Source organism: Phalacrocorax carbo, chromosome 10 (genome assembly GCF_963921805.1).
Source record: "Phalacrocorax carbo chromosome 10, bPhaCar2.1, whole genome shotgun sequence".
NCBI lineage: Eukaryota > Metazoa > Chordata > Aves > Suliformes > Phalacrocoracidae > Phalacrocorax > Phalacrocorax carbo.
In genome coordinates, this window is record NC_087522.1 from 3,575,151 (window position 1) to 3,595,135 (window position 19,985).

Genomic DNA, 19,985 nt, shown 5'->3' on the forward strand with positions numbered 1-19,985 from the left:
CAAGCTACTTGTGGTAGAATAGCTGCACTGGTCTGAGCATTTCAATAAATTCCAGTTCTTCCTCTGCTATTCCAAAAGCTCCACATTCATCACACTGATTTCTAGTATGGGTACTGAGCTCTGTCAGTGACTCAAGCAGGAGCTCCGGCCTTCGCTGTGAAGCTTTGGATGTAAATGAATGTGTGGTTCATAAGCCTTTTGGGTGAGAAATATGAGGTGGGAGGTGTCTTAGGTTTCCAGCTAAGGGATCTGGATTTCCAGTAATAGTAGACGCCCACAGTTTCCCAAAAATTGAAATTAGGGCCTGAATTTGGTTTTGCTGCCTTTTAAGTCTGCATTTTCCTCTGTTACATTAAGAAAACATTTTAGTTCCCTTAAGATACCCTGTTGTATTTTCTCCATCTGGGAAAAAAACCCACAGGACTATATGAATATTATGGTGTTTTTGCTAAATAGAGTGATTACATGTGAAACTACTTTTAAACGAGGAAAAACTCTAACTTCAGAGAAATCATGATGCTTTTCCTGGTAAGGAAGGAGATTGAACTGGCCTCAGACAGGCCTTGGGCGAAGGTAGTTCCCCCTGCTTTTTTTGAGTTCATGAAGGCTGGATTTAGGTTTGCAGCCCCAGATGCACAGCTGCTTGGAGAAGAGACCGGATCTTGACTAGCCAGACTTCTTCCCCTGAGAAGTATAAGTATTTTTATCCAACATCATTACTTTTCTTTCTTGGAAAGTACCAACCTATTCAAACATAGGCTCTGACGATCCTTCAGCCAACGCAGAATGTTTTAAAAAATGAATTTGGTAAGCATTGTTTCACTTGCCATGCGCTGCTGGGGCAGGGCTGTGCTAGCATGCATATGGCTTCTAATTTACATGTATTGCAGCAAGAGGGAGCTGTTAAGTGGGAGTAAGACTTGCTGCGGTGCTCAGCTTATTTAGCTGGGAGCATCAATCTTGCTGCAGTTCCTTCTGTCCCTTGGTGAACAGAATAGTCTTTCACGAAGCACTTAATGGAAAAAAACCCAAAGACAAATCCTAGAGTGATTCTTAGGCATGTGTGTGCTGCAAGATCAGATTAGTCAACTTAATATCCACATTTGCCAAGAATGCAACTTCTGTAACTATCCTCCCTTTGGCCTAGCTTGGAGATAAAGCTTTTAGGGTTCCCTCTTGAACCAACAAAAACTAAATTCAGTGGCAAGCGTGTAAAGACTTTGTTATTAAATTGTGGTTTTCATTGTTTATTGGTGACTTTGATAGTTCATGTTGGGTTTTTTATGTTTTTTTTCTTACACAGATTTGAACGATACAGATCAGGACGTTCAACACAAAATGCCAGCAATGGAGTAAGTACCTAACTCCATTTATTCTCTTAGCAGCTACACCTTACTAGATGTACTGATATCACCAGTATCAGACTTTTTATCTGTCCAGCCCTGTGTCCTGCCTGTAGTGGCTGATAGTGGACACCAGGAAAAGAGCATAAGACTGTGGCAAACCTCAAGTGATAACTTTTAGCTCTGGAAGATGCTACACTAAAACATCTCTGTGTTTACAATTCTTGATGGATTTTCTTTACTCTGTTAAATTTTTTGACTGCTTTTGAGTCCATGCAGACTTCAGGCATTCACAATGCCCTTAATCAGTGAGTTCCACAGTTTCGCTACACATTTTTACATATTTATGTGGGTATTATATATAATAAATATTTTGTTTACATTTTAACAATGATTTTTAATGATTTTCATTTAATCCATCTAATCCTTCTTCACTGTGTCTTACAATACCGATGTTGAGATTAATTTTCTTCGTGCCACGCGTAATTGTAGGAACGTCTCTCATCTCCTTTTTCAGCAGCTCCTTTCCAAGCTGAAGAGTTACAGTTCTAATTATTCTTTCAATGGAAACTATTTTATATTTGTTTTATAGTGTTTAAGATCTGAGTTCACAATAAATTCATACTTGGCACTATTACATTTTCTATTTTGCTTTCCTCTAACAATTTCCACTGTTTACTTTGCCTGTTTGAGTGCCACTTCTACTGCAGTGTGAGGCAAACTTCAGCACAGGCTCTGCATTTGTAACTTTAGTCACAACAAGTAAGTTTTGTTTCTGAAAACGGTTTATACCTAATGTGGAAGATGTTAGCAAAATCATTTTGCCTTAGATCTAATCTTGGTTCAGTGCTAAAAGAGGTGGAGAACACAGACACATTAGCTAAATCTGAAGATATGCAGATGACCCCCAGGAGAGCCCCCTGCTGTGCCGAGCAGTCAAACTTGAGGTTTTTTGGTGGCTGACCCTTTTTATTCTGTGCTTATCACTGTAGTATCCAAGAGACTGGTCCTTTTGGCAACATGCAAGAGAGAGCTTTTTAGGAAGCACCTGTTGTTTTTTGGTGCTTAATGTTGCACTGCAAGAAGGAGTCTTTGGCATGTGTAACTTGCTGTGTTTTTTGTGTCCCAACAGGTACTGAATGAGGTGACAGAAGATAATTTAATAGATTTGGGTCCTGGCTCTCCAGCTGTAGTGAGCCCGATGGTCGGAAACTCAGCACCCCCGTCTTCACTGTCTTCACAGCTTGCAGGGCTTGGTGAGTACCTGGTCGAAATAGTGCTGATGAACACGAGGCTGCAATGCATGGTCTTTTTCAAGCCTGACCAATCTGTGAGTCTTGAACAGCATGTAGGGGCTGCTGGGCAATCCAGGTGTGTGAGTGTGGGAGCAAGTCTGAGCAGTTGCTGAGGTCCCTGTGAGTGACCTGAACACCTAGTACAAGCTCTTTATTGCAGTGGGCTGCTGGGATTTATGGGGAGCCATTTTCTTCCTTCACTTGTGGGTCAGGGAGTTTCTTCTCCCTTTGGCTCTCCACTACCTGATTAATGTTGCCACATAGCCTTCAGAAGGTTTGGGTACGTGGCTTACAGGATTAGGAAGGCTTTCCCACTCCCCCGCGCTGTAGCGATCTGTAATTGGGAGCCAGCCTGGCACAAAGGGGAGGGATTTGTTAACTAAAGGGGAGAGTAAAGGAAAGGATGCAGGTTCTCGGTCTTGGTAAAACTTGTACTACTATTACTTCTGCATAGGTATAGCTCTCAATGAAATCAGCCTGGTGAATGTTCTTGATTCCCCTTCTACAAACGATATTTGAAATCTTTGGATGAAAGGTTTTATGAAACTGTTAGGTGTTCTACATTAAATCAAAGCAAAGATTGCTTGATATGATCACTTGATTTAACTGAAGGTTCTCCACCTCTTTTGGCACCACACCAATATCATATCACTTGATCTGAAACTATTGATTTCACAGTCAATAGCTGAGACAACGTTGTGGAGAAGATGAGAGTCCATGCCCCAGATTTTGGACCATGTTAGTGAATAGTAAATATCTCAGGGTGAGATTGGCAGCAGGTGCACATCAGTTCCCAAGTGCTGGCTTCTCGATGAGCAATACTTCTGGTGTGGTGCTTCCAAGAGGAATAAGACAGTCTCTACACTTGTCCTTTAAGAAATGCATGATGAGCAGCCTCCAGCCTCTTCTGGACAGAATTGTGCTCAGTGCTACAACTGTTAAGTAGATGATATCTGTAGCTGGTCCATATTGTTAATGACTTCCTCTGTAACCGAGACAGCCGTGGCAGTGGTGCTTGCATGTGGTTTGCTACTTCACTGGTTTGCTCTTTTTGCCTCTGGTTGCAGACCTGGGTACAAACAGCGTCAGTGGCACGCTCAGCTCTCTACAACACTGTAATCCTCGTGATGACTTCGACATGTTTGCACAGACAAGAGGCAGTTCCTTGGCTGAGCAGCGAAAGAAGTATGTTGGAGTTTGTCTTTAGTTCTGTTTGACTCATAGCGTTGCTCTTTTCTAAGTGCATAAATCTGAATCTTCTTGACTTCATTCCAGACTAAAAAAGTAGTTTTGGTGTATGTTTTTGTGCTTTTAATCCAAGCCTTATCCTGTTGGTCATTATTAGCATGAGCAAGTGGAGAAGTTCCTGCTGCTGGGCAGAGCAGAGTGGCTGAGTAATGTTGTTTTACTGTCTTAGTTAATGAGCTCACTGGAAACTTGGAAATGAACTTGCCTTTACTTCTGCAGATGCTTCCTCTCATAACGGCTTGTCATCCCATCCACTCGGCCAGTGCCTGAGAAACAGGAGCATAAGGGTCCTTCACTTGAAGGTCATGGATATACTTTTGTGACTGAATTACTGTCATCAAGGACTGGGAAACAGAATTACCATCCAGATAAACTCTCCCTTTGGCCCAGCAGTCAGACTCTCGCAGGCTGTCAAGTCAATGTAGCTTGCCCGGCTGCCTTGCTGTCCCTAATTTGTTTATATGCATAGGGCTTGCAGCTGTAGAGCTGCAAATCTGGCACTCTCAAGGGCATTTAACAGGTCCAATTATTTTAATGTAAAATAAATCTGTGCAATTATTAAGAAATCCTTTGATCCCCATCAAGTGAGATTCAGTAAAAGAGATACTCAGGTGCTTTTCTTTCATATATTATTTCTTGCCTCCCTCAGGTTTCAGACTCTCAAGGATCTAGTGGCTACCAGCCATCAGAACATCATCAATATCTTGTCTCAAACTAAGAAATGTTGTTAAATAGTTTAGCTCAGACCTTAGCAGATTATCAAAAACTTACCAGCTCTGGAAAACTCGAGCCAGCAAATTTATTAGGATCTTTTATCTGCAGTCATCAATATAGCTATTGGTACTGCCTCAGCTGTCGTATCAATGTTGTTTGAGAAGACGTGCTTTACTGTAGAGGCATATGTTACCACTGGAGATTTCAGGCTGAGCACCCTAATGTATAGTCAGAAAGGAGATGCATTGCAGAGAGATCTAATGGAGGTCCCTCTGTCTCTTGTGCTAAATGAAGCACGAAACTAGTCTTCCCACACTGCACCTCTATCTCCTTCTGCGAGCTAATGGAACAAGGAGCACACATCAGTCCATGATTTCACAAGGGAGGATTGCTATATCTTCCTTGGATCGTGTGCTGTATAAATGGAGCAGCAGTAAGGATGCGAGTGTGACTTGCTGCGGTGTGTAGGTGACAGCCTCTGGGTGCTGTGCTTAGAGCTTGGGAGAAGTCAGCGTGCTGGAGGTGAGAGTGCTCCTCCCGCTCAGACATGCGGATCCTCCCAGGGGCTGATTTATTGGCAGGTGTTGGCATCTGCTTTAGCTCATGGTTCACTGCTGTGCTCTGAGAAATGACGCTATTGCCTCTGTCACCTGACTGCTACATGTCCCTTTTGCAAAGCAATTTAAGGAGCTTTTTAAAAATCCAGCCTCTGTAAATTGTGCATTTCTTTGTATGCTTCACTGTAATTGCTCAGTTATGTTTCATCTGTCTTCGAGTCTCCCTCTGCCTCCCCCCATGCACACATCAAGTTCAGGCTTCCAAATGCCATCTTCAAAGCTTTGCAAAATGCAGTCTGTAATCAGGCCTCTTTTCATAGTCCCCTGCTAGCTCCTGGACGCACTTATGGTGCCTTATTTGCCTGCCTTTCGTAATGCCGGTCTTATTCTTTTTGTTTCAACATGCTTACTGAAACTGATGGATGGTCTATACGGAGCACGCTCCTCGTCTTGGCCTACACTTAGTACACTTGAAGTCTTGTTACGAAAAAGAATGTGCTTTCTGATTCCAGCGGAGTAAATCAGAGTAGTGAGTGCGCTCTGCATGTGTGACTGCTGGACTTCTTTCTAGTTCTGTGGTTTGTTCCTTTCTTTCAGTGTGACATACGAGGATCCACAGGCTGTCAAAGGACTAGCGTCTGCCCTGGATGTTCGAAAACAGAACACAGGAGGGGTAAGTCGTTGCCCTGCGTTTTGTTACCTGAAGCCGTGCGTGGAATCCAAGCTGTAGGCAGCTGCTTTGGCCGAGACTCCTCATTCTGTATTCCAGCAACATGCTAGTACTGGCTATTTTGAAACTGATATCTAGGAGCAAGTACTTGATCAGTAATGGTCTCTAAAGAGCTGCTACTTAGCACACCAGCCTAAAAGACTTCAAAATCATAGTGGGTAAATGCTCCTGTGTTCTCGCAGCTTGCCTGGAGGGGTCTAGCTCTTTGACTGGAATCACTGCTGAAAAGAATAAGTGGGGAGCGTCTTGTGAACACTGGTGTGCATGTGTTTGGTTTGGTTTTGCTTACGAAAGTTGTTGCAGTCTTAATCTACTAGACTTTGCTCCAAGTGCATGGATACACGAGCAATTTACAGGGAGAGAAATTATGTAGACTTTTAATACTTCACACGGCTTGTCATAACTGCCCTTGCATGCACTCTTGTTCTGTCTGTGCCAGGGCAGGCTCCTGCTATCTTGTGAGGGCAGAAGAGGCCCATGTGCTGTCACCTCACAGCAGCTGATACTAGAAACGTGTTTGAGAGAGAGCAAGCTTGGCCAGCTTTGTCCCCATACCTTGAGGAAGGCAGAAGTGAAAAGAGTTTTCAGATCATCCCTCAACCCTTTCTACCACCCTGCTGTTTAAAACTGTCCTGCTCTTTTGTACTCAGCTACATGCAAGCTTTGAGGTGATGGAGCAAGTTCAGAGCCTTTCCTAGTCTAATTTTGGTCTCTGCTGACCACTAGGGAGCATGGCAGAGCCAGTGTAGCATGGGAGAACCGGTGCAGTGTGCACACGCCTCCCTCCATGGAGAATTGCCTCCCCATGCCTTGGCTGATCCCGCTCTAGTTCTTTCATAAGTTGAAATGGGAGCGCTCAGGACAGCTGGCATGCCTGGCAGCTTGTGCTCTGAGCCAGGGAGAATTTGTGTTCGGAGCCAGCTGGGGTCAGATCACAGCTGCCTGACTGCCTGGGCCATAGTTCAGTGGTAGCAGAGCTTCAGCAAAGATTTCTTATGGAGCATCCCCCCGCCCCACAGATCTATCTGCTTGTTCCTGTCCCTGTCCTCCTGCAAAAAGGGTAATTTCTAACCCAGGTCAGCCCTGTGACCAGTTTCAAGCTTGGCCCCACAAAAATTCACGCCAGCAGTACTGAGGGAAAAGGGGGAAGCAGGGACAGAAGTATATTAAGGGGGGTGAGAGAGGAATTCCTGAAGCCAGTGTGACAACCCAAGCCCCCAGTATCACTGAGCTGTGTTATTGGCAGGACCTGGGAAAGGATTTGAGATTCTGCTCTTTGTTCCTGGCTAACCAAATGCAAGGGGCTTGCATTTAGCTACTGGTCAAGGGGACTGTATTCCCCCAGTGGCCATGGGGTCATGTCCTTCTTTATTAACACTTTTGTTCTCAGCCCATTCTGCTTGAGGCACCAATGCAATGTGTCATTCACACCAGCATAGCTGCTGCTCTGCTCCCAGTGTTGTCAGTTCAAAGGGCTGTGTCTAAGCTAATCAGACGGTCAAAGTTTTTTTGGGCAAACACTTTATGGGTTGTGGGACTTTGGGCTCTGAGATGTTGTTGAGACTTTCAGCCTCTTTTCAAAGGTCCTGGTGACTGTATCGTGTAATCAGAATAGCTTGTTTTGAAATGCAGTTGTTCGGTAATTGGTAAACACTACTTTTTGTCAAGTGCTGTGAGGCTTGTGGGTGTCTCTTCTTAAAGGAAATAAGAATTAAACTCTGCTAAAGTTACCAGCCCCAGCATGCGAAGGAAAAAACTGGCAGTGCTCAATAAATGAAAGACACGCATTAATTTGGGTTGAGAGCTAATTTAAGAACAGCTCTAGGGAGGAGCCAAAAGCTTCACAACACATTCTTCGCACATGTCTTGTTCCAGCACAGTTGCCCAGTGGTAAAATTCAGCACATCCGACGTTTCTAATGTAGTCATTCTCAGAATGGTCTGTAGAGAGATGGCTGGTCACGTGGCATTAGCTGTCTTTTAATATGATTTAGCAGCTGGAAACAAGATGAGCTAAAAATACACTGTTTTCTTAATATTGCTTTTCCATGTTGGGAATTGCTTTTGTTGCCACAGAGTTGTTGCGCGATCACAACTGGGAGGAGAGGTGTCCAAGAAACAATTCTCTAGTGTTACACAGATAGTAAATGAAGTTGGAGTGATTTCCCCCTTTTTTTTCTCAGCACAAGTTCTGAAATTAGACATAAAAGATTACAGCTGATTATCCATTATCTGTGGTAATGGGGACAGGAGAGGTATCCAATGTATACGGGTATCAGGATGGAGGTACATAAACAGACCAGTGGCTCCCTGCTGAGCTAGCCCAGTTGTGGCCGGGCTGGTGGGCTAGAACCATTGCACTCAGTAGGTCCTGAGCAAGCTCCTCCAGTGCTAGAGGTGACCCCGCATCTGGGCCCTGGATTGGGGATGAGATGCTGAGGACAAGAAGCCATCTTGAGAGTCTTTGCACCGCTGTGCCATGCAGTCTGCAGCCTGCTCAGGGGAACTGGATGCATCAGCGGTCTTTTTAACCTCTGCTGTTCTTAGGGGCAGTTTGAAAGACTGCCAGAACACTGCAGCAAACTGCAATTACTTACCCTCCTGCTCAACAACATCGTTAGAGCTGTTGTACTGTTAGTTTGAGGCAGAGTTTGTCTGCTGAGATCAAGGAGGGTGTGTTGCAACTTACAGCTTTGTAAACAAGGGAAGCTTCACAGTGCGTTATACTAGTGTTTCCAGTAAAGTCTGACTGATTTTAGTAGGTTGTATAGCCTACACTTTCTCTTCTAAGAAGACAAACATCAGCCTCACTACTAGTCAATGACTGAATTTTTTTTTAATATGAGCATGGAGGAAGTGCTAAAATTCTGTGAACTGTCTATAGGAAGTGCAGAGGTTGGGGTGAGGTCTGTCCCTCCATGGACAGAGCTGACAGGCAGCAGAGGGGGATGCAGCTGCTGCCAGAAGCTACCAAGGGCAGCTCTGTGTGTGTGTATGTGTATGTGACATCTTTAACTTGCTGCTGTTATATTACTTTATCACGGGTTGTTGCTGTGGTTTCTCTCTTTATGGACCTTTCTGTTCTCAACACAGAGGAGAGGTAAAGGTGGGAACTCAGACATGGAGCCCATAGACAAGTGGCTAATTACACAAGGAATGGTGAGGACTTCACCAGTGAAGCGATTCCTACTGCCCACCCCAGTCCCTTTACCTAGAATAACCATCCTCCATTCACCTCTCGTCTTGCCCTACTGAACCACTTGAAATCAGACAGTACAAGGAGTTTATTTCCCACCTACATCATTACCTGGGGCAAAGGGAAAGATTTGCACCAATTTCTGGTTTATACAGCGCAAAGGCCTGTAACCAACCCAATCATTTGTAGGATCCCACATTCAGAAGAGGCCTGGGGATCCAATTAGTTCCTTATACTGTCTTGATTTATTTATGCAGTATCCACTTTTCGAGGGATAAACACAAGTCTCATGGATCTTGTTCATAAAGAGGACACTTTCTATGTGTCTTTAAAGCAGCCTCTTCTGGTAGTGCTTAACTTCATGGTCCGGAATAAACCTCCGGAGCTTGTAGGATCATACCTAATTGAACTGAGTAATGTCGGGATAGTTCTGTGTGAAAGGGAGGGAATGGGAGAACTGCTACCCAGATTGACATCTTCCAGCCCGGTCAGGGAATTACACTGGCATTAGGATTCAGACTCCAAAAAGTACAATAGTGTTTCTGGCTTTAAGGATTTAATTCCTGTGTTTAGTGATGCCAGTGCTCTGATAAAATCAAGCTTCTGAAGATCACTGAGTCTTTACACATTTTGACCTTGTTTGAAGTTGTCCTTCATCAACATGCTTGCAGAGAGAAGTTCAAAAGCCTGCTTTAAGTGCAGAAGTCAGAGGTAGGTAAAAAATAGCCTCAGCTATGCCTTAAAGCCAAGTTCTAAGACCAATTTTGTATTTTTGGATGACGTAATCCATCACTTTAAGTGTTTGAGATTAGTACCAATAATGTGACCTAACTGTACAAAGTCCTTCTGAGACAGTCCTGACTGCAGCTGAACTCAGAAGGGTGCAGTGCAGAATTCCCTTTGGGCAGTGCAGCATGTGGGGCAGTGTGTCAGGAGGCCCATGGAATGGGAATGTCTCACTCCAGGGAGAGCCTTGAATGTGCCGGCTAAAGCCGCTCGGTGCTTAAAAAGAGAAACATCCCAGCGAGTGTAAGGTTGAGAAAATCCAGAGTGTACAATATCAGAGTGCACCAACTCTGTGAAACGCCTTGCATTTATTCTTCTAGACTTAGGGCTGACCCAGACGATTTCTGAGGGCCAGCTTGTGAATTTGTCAGAAGGTTGCATGGTGGGTGCGTGCACAGTGACTGGATATGTGCATATATACAGTCCTATCTGCCTGCTAGCGCAAGCACCCAGAAGCAGCGCTGTGCCTGCTGGCACAGGGGGTAAGCCCAGCTGTAGGGGCCTATCCTTGGGAGCCAGCGTTTCATTTCAGTGCGTGTCAGAGACCTGCAGCTCGTAACATGAGGCTGAAAAGCTGTAACATGAGCAGCACTTGCTTTGCCTCTGATACTGTTGACTGTGGTTGACAGAGGCTGTTGCTGTTCGGTGGCTCTGTTGCAGCCAGAGATGTGCTATGCCAGTGCTAGATGTTCATCTATAATGAATAATCCAGTGATTGAGTTAGTTCCTCTTCTTTGCCTTTCCACTGTTTACAAGAGCAGGGAAGCATGAAATCGGCCCTCCTGCTGTTCACACCACTCACACCACTGCTTTATTAAAAAAGCAAACACAATATTCGTTCATTGGCTTGTGGTTATTCAGTCTGGAAAAAGGATACTGCAGCATTTATGGAGGCATACGGATTTGGGGAGGGAAGGGGCTCTGGCTGTCCAGCCAGTCGCTGCTCTTACAAGCCTGTCACCTTGTTTGTATGCTAAATACGAGAGAGAAATACCTAAAATAAAACTGAACTAATCCTTAACTCCATTTCTCTCTTAACTGGCTGTAGTTCTTAACCGTATTTATTAATATGATTTTGTAGCATTTGCAATACCAGTGGAATAACTAGCATCCCAGGTATGAACTTGATGTGCATGTTCTTTGGTAACTTTTTGTACTTTTGAGGTGAGGGGGAAAAGAGGAGTGAGCTGACATTGCCGTTAGCTGAGCCTGTACAACACTGAGATCACCGAAAGGTTATTCTCCACCTGCCAGAGCGGTAGTCACATCCCTCATGACCTGACATTGTTCTTTCCAAACTGCAGTACATTTAGGCTGAGGGTTGAGTTCTTCCCACTCCATTTCTGTGCATCCCGGTTCACCAACACCCCGTTGCAGAGGGTGGCTCATTCGGGGCTCCCTGTGTATTCTCCCAGTGAATTTGGCAGCATTGTTTCTGTTTCAGCCTAATCAACAGCTCAGTTCTGCTGGCGAGGTGATGCCAAGACCATGGAGACACAAACCACACCTTTTTTCCATTTCTGCTATGCCTGCAAAACTAACGTAGACAAAACGATACCTGCAGGAAATGTTCCTGGTTTAAACATGATTAGGGATGTTAGCTGAGCTGCTCCGGTGCCAGACCTGTTCGCAGTGTAAGGTCTGGGTTCTTACAAGTTAGGCCATGCAGGTGTCATACAGGGGTCTGTGTCAGCAGCCCTTAGGCACAGACTTCAGCATAAGGCCACCACGTTTTAGTGCAGGTAATTCCGGTTCCGGTCTCATGAGTTTGGGTAGCTATTGAGATTTGCATGAATATCTTCATTTGTTAGAATAAGCCAACACCCCACTCACATGCCAAATGGATATTTGTTAGGAAAACGAGAAGCAGGCATTACTTAAGCCACCATGTCAGGACAGGCATTACCTGGGACAGTGGCAGGGGAAGAATGAAACTGAACCAGAATTCACAGAAAGTGATGTGAACAGCTTTGAGCATTGCATCCTCACCACCAGCAGCATGCCTGGCTAGAGAGGAGGTTCCTCTCTGTAGTAAAGATATGTGAGTAAAGATTAGGTAAAGTAAAGATTGCAGAGATTATGTTAATTAGTAACAACGTGGGATGCGGCTGTGTATGCCTTCAATAGAGAGATAGGATCTAAGATGTGGAATTGACTTGGGTGATACGAGGCTGTTGAAATACGTCATTTCTTGGAGACTGAAGCGCTTGAATTGTGGTCAAACTGAGAAATAGATGTGCAAAGGTCTCATTTCTTCTGTGTGGTGGGACCCCTCTCCCTTTTGAAGGCAAGCAGATGCGTTCCCTTGTTCTGAAGACCACGTGGGCTTCGTTACCTGTCCAGCCGTGGCATTTGACGGAGCACTCTACACGGACAATGTGGTAGCCCACGCGAACGAAGGCTTTCACTGTCCGGACATGCCTATCAGATCCAGATCGGCTGGTGGTTGTACAGGCACAACAGGCTGTGTCGGGGAACATACCTGAGCTCTTGCTTCCCCTATCCATGCGATGTGTAAACACAGCTACAAGTAATCAAGTAGCTAATTTAATCCTTACGTGTAAAGTGAAACATGTTCGAATATTGAGGCCAGGCAGCTATTTCAAGATCACAACAGCTTTAAATAGATGGTAAGACTGTGGCAGTAAGCTGGAGTAGACTGCTAGCGTGCATCTTAGCGTTCTAGTTCTGCTGCCATAGGAAAGGCAGACCTTTCTTTACTATTCCTAACTAATGGGGGGAAATGAATAGCAGCTAACCAAGTATTGGTGTCAGCTTTGTTAAACATCTAGAAAGAAGTGGAATTAACTAAGCTACTACAAGACAGTAGTCTAGCAACAATTAGCATGAACCTTGTTAAACATTTTAAGAACACTAATGAGCTCACCTAGAGACCTGAATTGTCATTTCATACCTGCTTCTTTTCCAGTGGGATCATTTTTTAATAGAAATAAAATGTGATAATAATAACCTCAAACTGCCTTTTTAAGGGTAGAATATTGGATTTTATGACTTCTAAGGAAATGTATTGGCAATACTCTTTGGCTTTTGATTGCTAGTGAGAACACCAACACAATCTGACTTAGATAAGTATGAACTTGAATTCCAGGTTCCTGTGGGTTTTGTGGGACTGAACGCTTTTGTTCTCCCAGCCCTCCTTTTCCATTTCCCTTTCAGGACTGTTGAGATGATCCCATTTGTAGGATTTTCCAAAAACTAAATGAAAAAGGAATTTGAACAACGAGCCCAACTTTTAATTAAAGCCAGTTACTTAAAGTACCCAAAAATATTTTGTGACTTAATTTCCATTTACTTTGAGTATAGACTTTTAAAAAAGAAATCGCAATATCGTTATAAAAACAGCTCTTGCAGCCAACACTGACTATCTAGGGAGCTGTCTTGCCAAGCCTGAGAGCTTCACTAGACCATGTATGTTTGCATAATCAAAGTATTAACAAGACGGTATCCCATTCTGGAGCCGTTTCCATGTAGTCTGCGGCTGCCACTGTTGTTTGTTCCCAGAAACTGTTGTCTTTTTTTAATGTGTAAACTAGCTAATTTATTCTTACATTGCTTCTGTTGTGTTTTAGGGGATTAGTTTTGACAAAAATCCCCTCCACATTTTTCGGTTTAGGGCTTCTGGAAGGGGGAAGCCTTGCCAAATACATGACTGACTGGCAAAAAATGAACTTCTGTGTGTGGTCAGTTTCAAATGAAATATAAATGGTACAATGTTATAGTTAAAATTCTTTAAAACTTCCAGTTATTCTTGAGAGTTTCCCCCCTCTTTATTCTTGAACAAATTAAACCTGATACATTTAACCCATGTTTTATGGGGAAAATGGGCTCAGAGTCTGAGGACAGTAAATTGGAAGTTTGAGAATGGAAGGAGCAAAAGATACAAACCCTTGGCTCTCCTGTAAGTGTGCTGGAAGACGGGGGAAGCTTTTTAAAAGGTCAGTGCTGAATAGCAAATGGCTGACATGCTCAAATGTTTATCTTACAGCTCGCTCTCGTTCTTATATATGACCTGCGAGAAGTGTTCTTGCACTTCTGAGGGTTTTGTTTGTTATGTAAAGTAGCTCTGTGTGAAAGTAGAATTCCTTTTTTCTTCTTTTTTTACTTTTATTTTTTAAATCTTACAAAACACAGCAGCACAGGCTCCTATACTGCTGAGCCGTTCTTTGAGGACTCCTGCAAACTCAGGTGTCCTGTGATTCTCAGGAATCCTTTACTTGCTCAGTCATCTGTTGTGTTTTTGGGATAACCAAGATTTGAATTGCTGTTCCACCTAATACAGGGACAGCAGTGGCACCATGCTTTTTAGGACAGCTGCTCATATTTTATTCACAGAAAAGCCCTTCCATTTTCCTCCTCCCATCCATACAGATTTTCTTATCCTTAAAGAAACATAAGTACCTTTCTGAGCTGCAAACTAGCCAGCAGCCCCGAAGGCTGCACCTTCCAAAACATTGTGTGTGGTGTTAAGCAATACAAGAGAGAGACGGCAGTGGAACTTCTGCAGTAAGTTTTAGGTTGCTGTAGGCTGAATAAATTCATTCCTTTGTATCTCCGAAGCCAGTATTTCCCAAAGCTGTTAAACTAACAAGCCAGTTCTACAAGATGCAACTTATCCTTGGGAAGTAACATGTTGGAAGATGCCTACAGAGCCCTCCTCTTGTTAATGGCCATCTGGGCCAGCTCGCAGCAGCTTCAGCACACTGCGTTAGCATTGTACGTGCATGATTCAGCTCTCCTTGCAAATTAAAAAGGGGCAATTATCTTAAATCTGGCCCATTCCAGAGGAAACTGCAGGAACTTATTTTCTGTTTGGGATCTTCACATATTAACTGAAAGCAAAATGACAACTTGCACCTCTGGCCCTTCTTGGATCTGTCACATGCACTTTGTGGAGCGACCTGCAGAGTTGGAGCCAAGCCATCTTCCCAGTGCCACTCTTGGTGGGAGATGCTTTGGACTGAGCTCTGGATTTCCAGTCCTTTGACACAACTAACCCGCCTTAGCAGACCTCACCTCAAGCAAAGGCTTAACTGACCTCCTCAGCACAAAGGGCCGCCTGATTAGAAGAAAAAATTATTGAGGAACTTTGCTAATCAGCATCAGCCTGTGCTGCTGCCTCTGTAATGCAGTGTCTGTCTGTGTTCCTCTGCTAGAAGTCCCTGAGAAAACTATATCTCCCAGTAAATTCATCTGTAGAGCCTCTTTCAGCTCCTCTTGCCATGAGGGGTTTCAGGCAAAGCTGCGGACAACCGCTGGCACCTTCTCTTCCTAGGAGAGCTTCTGCAGCACCGCGAGGTCTCTTGCCTGCCCGCCCTGCTGCTCGGCTGCTGTGCTTTGGCCTGGAACCTGCGTGTCTGACATGGCTTTCCAAGGGTTTTTCAGGTTGTCCTTACAAGATCTATTGTGGTGTTTTCCTGTTTACTTCTGCAGCCCTCTGTTGTATTTAAGCAGCGTAGTTAAGTCAGGAAATTCTACACCTAATACACAGTAATTTCCCTTCGCTGACCCAGTTGCCTGTAGTGCTTTGTGAAAGAGCTGCACTTCAGCACTTGGCGTGCTGCGTCTGCGCTGCCTGTCGCAATCGCACAGCATAACGCAAGCGGTTTTATCGCAGGAAGAGAGACAAACCTTCCCTCTCTTTTTGTTAAACCATCCGTGGAGGCCTGATGGGCAGGCTCCAGTGAGCCTTGCTGCAGCACTGCAAGGCACTGCTAGTGCCAGAGCTGGAGCTGAGAGGAGTGCATACTGTGCTTTCCTCCTCTGCCCGCACCCAGAGCTGCTGCCCCATCCTCCTCCTCGCCTTCACCTTTGAGACTCTGCACTTTGCACTGGCACACGCTGGGTTGTGCTGCCTCTGCTGCAAGGGTCACCTTTGGCAGAGGAGTGGGGCCGGAGAGCCAGGACAGTTTTGCTTTAAACTGGTGTGCTGAGGCTTGCCAAGGCTCGGTGGTGTGGTGGGAGGAGGATCTGGAAGGAAGCATGACTGTGTCCCTGGGCTCTGACTGCCTCCACCTGCGGAGAAGATCAAATTGTTTTTGTAGGAGCATTGCCTGAAGACTTTGAGCCCTTCTTTTTGCAAACCCTTCACTGTGGCCAATACCCATTTTAAAAAATAAAAGGTGTAAATTAAACATTTCAAAACCTAACTGATATCCAGTATTCTACCCTTAAAAGCTTTTCACGATCAAGATTAGAATCATCAGTCCATCTTGATGGTTTTAATATGTGGTCGAGAAGTTACCCATCTTACGCTGGCATCAAGTCCCGTCATTCCCCATAATCTTTCTCTTGTTTTTTTTTTTAGCCTTGTTGTTCATGATTTCCTTTCCAAGTGTTTCTTTATTTGAAATGCCATTTATATTTTGTTGCCTTTTTTTTCCAGCACATCTTACATCTTTGTTTTTGTTTTGTTTTTAATCTTATTTCTGGCGTTTTCCATCGCTCTGTGGCCATGATTGTGGATGTGTTTTGGTTTTTGCCTGCCTTGCTGTTCTCTCGCTGCACTCCCTAGATCCCTGTTGCACAGTCCTCTGTCATGGATGACATTGAGGAGTGGCTCAGTACCGACTTGGTGAGACTCTTTATATTTTCATTTTTCACATGGGCAATAGCACTTGTACAGATAACATTCAATGCATTGCTGAGTTACTGGTACTTCTAATGGGAGGCAGTGAAAATTCCAATCGTATGGCTTATTTCCCTTTGGGGGGACTGCCTAAGCAGGAAGAGATCAGGTTGTGTTCAGCAATTCGATCAAAACACTTTTTTCTGAGTTGTTTTGTTTTAACTTCTCCATGTTAACATCCCAGAATAGCATGCGTTCCAGAAATCATGTGTTTCTGGTCCCCGTATAGGAAAGTGTTTAAACACGTGCTGATGTTTACCTGTGTCCTCCACTGGACTTAAAGCACATGTTTAACACTGCGTTAGCTTAGGCGGGATCTAAGTACGTGCTTACGTTGAGCCATGCTTTTAAGAGATGCTGGATCAGGGCTTAGATTCCTTTCCAATCGAGAAGTTTTTGTTAAATTGGCAAGCAATCTTGACATGTTTCGTAATAGTTATAATAAAAATTTATAACAGTCTCTCTTCAATGTTTATAACTTGCAGTTTCTCCTAAATGATTACTGTCTGGTAATTATTAAACAAACAGAAGACAGAACTAAAAGTAGCTTTTCCTTCATTCTGGAGTTTGTTTTGCTGTACCAGTACACGTCTGGTTTAAGTAGCAGTACAGCTAGTATGCATTTATTCCAGTCTCTTTATTTTAATGTAAGCATCTGACTCAAATTAACCAAGTGCATTTTGGGGACGGGCAGCGAGTTGCATTTCAGACTGTTCTTTTAAACATGGTTTTAGTGAACTGAACTGTTTCCTTGTGGTGATCGTATCCCTAAGGATCATCTCCTTCCATTACTTCTGATGACTTCAGATATTGTCCCTAGGTAACTCCCTACTCCTTAAGGTCTCCCCCAACCCCTTGCTATTGCCTGCTCAGCTCCTAGCTGGGAGCTGTGGGGTTCAGGCTTCGCTCCCTGGCTCTGGCAGCGGTGCTGCAGGCACGCTCCGGCACGTCAGCCCTCCGCTCCAGCACCAGAGGAGGTGACTGTACTGAAAGGAAGAAAATGCTTTTGCTCTCCAAAGCTGCCTGATGTGCTTAAACAGATTCTGGGTTTCAGTGTTTGAGTTTGGCAGACTGACTGGCTGTCTTTGAAATGTCACTGGTTTTCAGCTGCAGGTAGTTTTTTCGGGCCTTAGTACAGACAGTCATTTTCAAATTCAATTACAAACTGGCCTCATTTTGTACAGTAAATACAGTAAATGTAGCGTGTCCACTCTGCTTAAACAATAAACTTTTGTTTTTGCTATTTAAATTAATTTAGCAGGAGTGAAGATCTTACGGAGAGATATCGAGGTAGCTCTGTACATCTGTCATCCCCTAGATAGCCTTACTCAAAAAGAGCAAAGCAGAGAAGTCCCGTGTAAATGCCTGAACAAGCCTGGGGATCGCACGTGCTGTGGCCGTGACTGTACCGGCTTCCCTTCTCCTAGATATCTGGGTCCCCAACCTGACCATATGTGGGTGCAGCACAGAGATGTCCTCTGAGAAAGTTTGGACTGGATTTTTTGTTTTCGCTCTGGGTTCCCCCTCTACTTTTTTTGTTAATGGCTCATTTCAGTTCAGCTGGGGAAGTTACAGATTAGGTTAGCTAATCATTATTTATTTCCTTATCTTTTTTGGGGTACATTGGAAGAAACAGTACCCCTGCATGTGAAGCAGTGGCTGCTGCGTGTACCTCTGGAAACCTCTGCACAGTAGAAAGCTAGTAGCTGCTAGGTGGCATTTAATTCTCAGGCATTAAACATCTTTGTGAGGCCAGTCACTGTATTCCCACTCTCCTGGTGGAGAAGCCAGGGCACAGACAAATACTTTTCTTTTTCAAAGCAGGTTCAACATGAGCTTTTCAAGTAGTGTTTTCATCCATTTTTAACATCCTGATAGATTAACAAGGATGCTACATCCTTGGACTTCATTTAATTTCCTCATTAAAGAACTGTTGGAAACTCGCATGTTGAAATGCACGCAGCTGGTAGAAATGCACTGACCCCCTGGCATCCCAGTCTTTATATCTCAAGGACAGATGCTAACTGCCCAGGATCCTTCGTCCAGCCCACCCTAGTCTTGCCTTTGTACAGCATGGACGCCAGGACAGCTGCTACATTTTTGTGTGAAATCTAAAATGGAACTCCCGCAGGAGGAACGTTGGCCCCAAACTATTTTGCGGCATGTGTCCTTTGTCAGCTAAAAGTGCATTTTATTAGAAGACACAATGCAAACCACAGTCCTGACTCTTCAAAGGACTGTGTGACAAAAGATGGCAACTGGTACCGTGTTTATGTGACTCACACAGCTTATTTGACGAGGCCTACTGTCTGAAGTGGAAACAGCGCTGGACTGCCATTCAGGTCCAACAGGGAAAGTTTAGCTATCCACCAGCAATTTTCAGAAGCATCTCTAGTGCTTGTCCTCTTGCTCTGCAGCACAGTGAAATGTCAGTCACCACTGGCCTCCCGACATGGGAGCCGTGCGATTTCCCCAGGTCGCCCTGCTCAAATAGTTAGCATGTGGAAACAAGTGGTGGAAACTGTCCAGTTGCATTAAATGTGTGTAGAGGGTGATAGTGAAGGTGAAGCGCTGCCTGTGCGTTCACATGCCTTTTTGTTCCAATTGCAGAAAGGAGACGAACTGGAAGAAGGAGTGACCAGTGAAGGTAAGCAGAGATGCCTGTGGCTATGAGCTGTTCCCAGGTTAGTGCGCAGGCTGAATTATCTGCTTTGATCCCTGCTAAGATGCTGCCGTCTCCCAGCCTGATGTTACCCAGCAAATGCTTCTACAGTTGGAAAGGCGGGAGCAGAGCATTTCGCAGAATCACAGAACTGTGGGGGTTGGAAGGGCCCTCAGGAGATCATCCCGTCCCACCCCCTGCTGGAGCAGGCACCCCCAGAGCAGGGGGCACAGGACCGCATCCAGGCGGGGGGTGAATGTCTCCAGGGAAGGGACCCCACAGCCTCTCTGGGCAGCCTGTGCTGCTGCTCTGGCACCCGCACAGGGAAGGGGTTTTTCCTCATATTTAAGTGGAACTTCCCGTGTTCCAACTTGTGCCCGTGGCCCCTTGGCCTGTCGCTGGGCACCACTGAAAAGACTCCAGGCCCATCCTCCATTTCTGAGGAAAAAGTTAGTATTTATGGTGTGAAGAGCCCTCCCAGCTTTAAGTGCTTTCCTGCCATCTTCCTTGGCTGTGCACTGTGTTTGCACCAGCAGGAATGTGTCCCCAAGCTGTTCAACCCTTTGGAATGATGTTTCCCTGCCTCTGTTGTGGCCGATGGCATAGCGTGGGTTTGATTCCCTCTGCTGCCTGAGCTAGGGTGTCTCAAAGGACGTCTGTACCCCTTCCTGAGGAAGTCAGGCTGCACAAGTATGTGTGCCTGTGAACAGAGCCCAACGGGACACCAGGCGCTGGAATTTCAGACCCTGCTAACCTCTATCCCCAGGGCTAAAGATACAACTCCAGTTCTTACCTGTCTTCCTTCTTTT

At 44.8% G+C, this 19,985-nt stretch overlaps 1 protein-coding gene across 3 annotated transcripts in view; it reads left to right on the forward strand.

Annotated features, from left to right (window-relative positions):
* TOM1L2 (target of myb1 like 2 membrane trafficking protein) overlaps positions 1-19,985 on the forward strand; it is a 62,083-nt gene that overhangs the window by 36,395 nt on the left and 5,703 nt on the right. The window contains exons 9-15 of one of the 3 annotated variants that reach the window (XM_064461465.1): positions 1,304-1,352; positions 2,476-2,599; positions 3,706-3,823; positions 5,755-5,830; positions 8,980-9,045; positions 16,401-16,460; positions 19,125-19,161. In XM_064461465.1, coding sequence (XP_064317535.1) covers positions 1,304-1,352; positions 2,476-2,599; positions 3,706-3,823; positions 5,755-5,830; positions 8,980-9,045; positions 16,401-16,460; positions 19,125-19,161 — 530 coding nt within the window. The remainder of the gene's footprint in view (positions 1-1,303; positions 1,353-2,475; positions 2,600-3,705; positions 3,824-5,754; positions 5,831-8,979; positions 9,046-16,400; positions 16,461-19,124; positions 19,162-19,985) is intronic. The other 2 variants (XM_064461466.1, XM_064461467.1) reach the window with 2 other exon arrangements.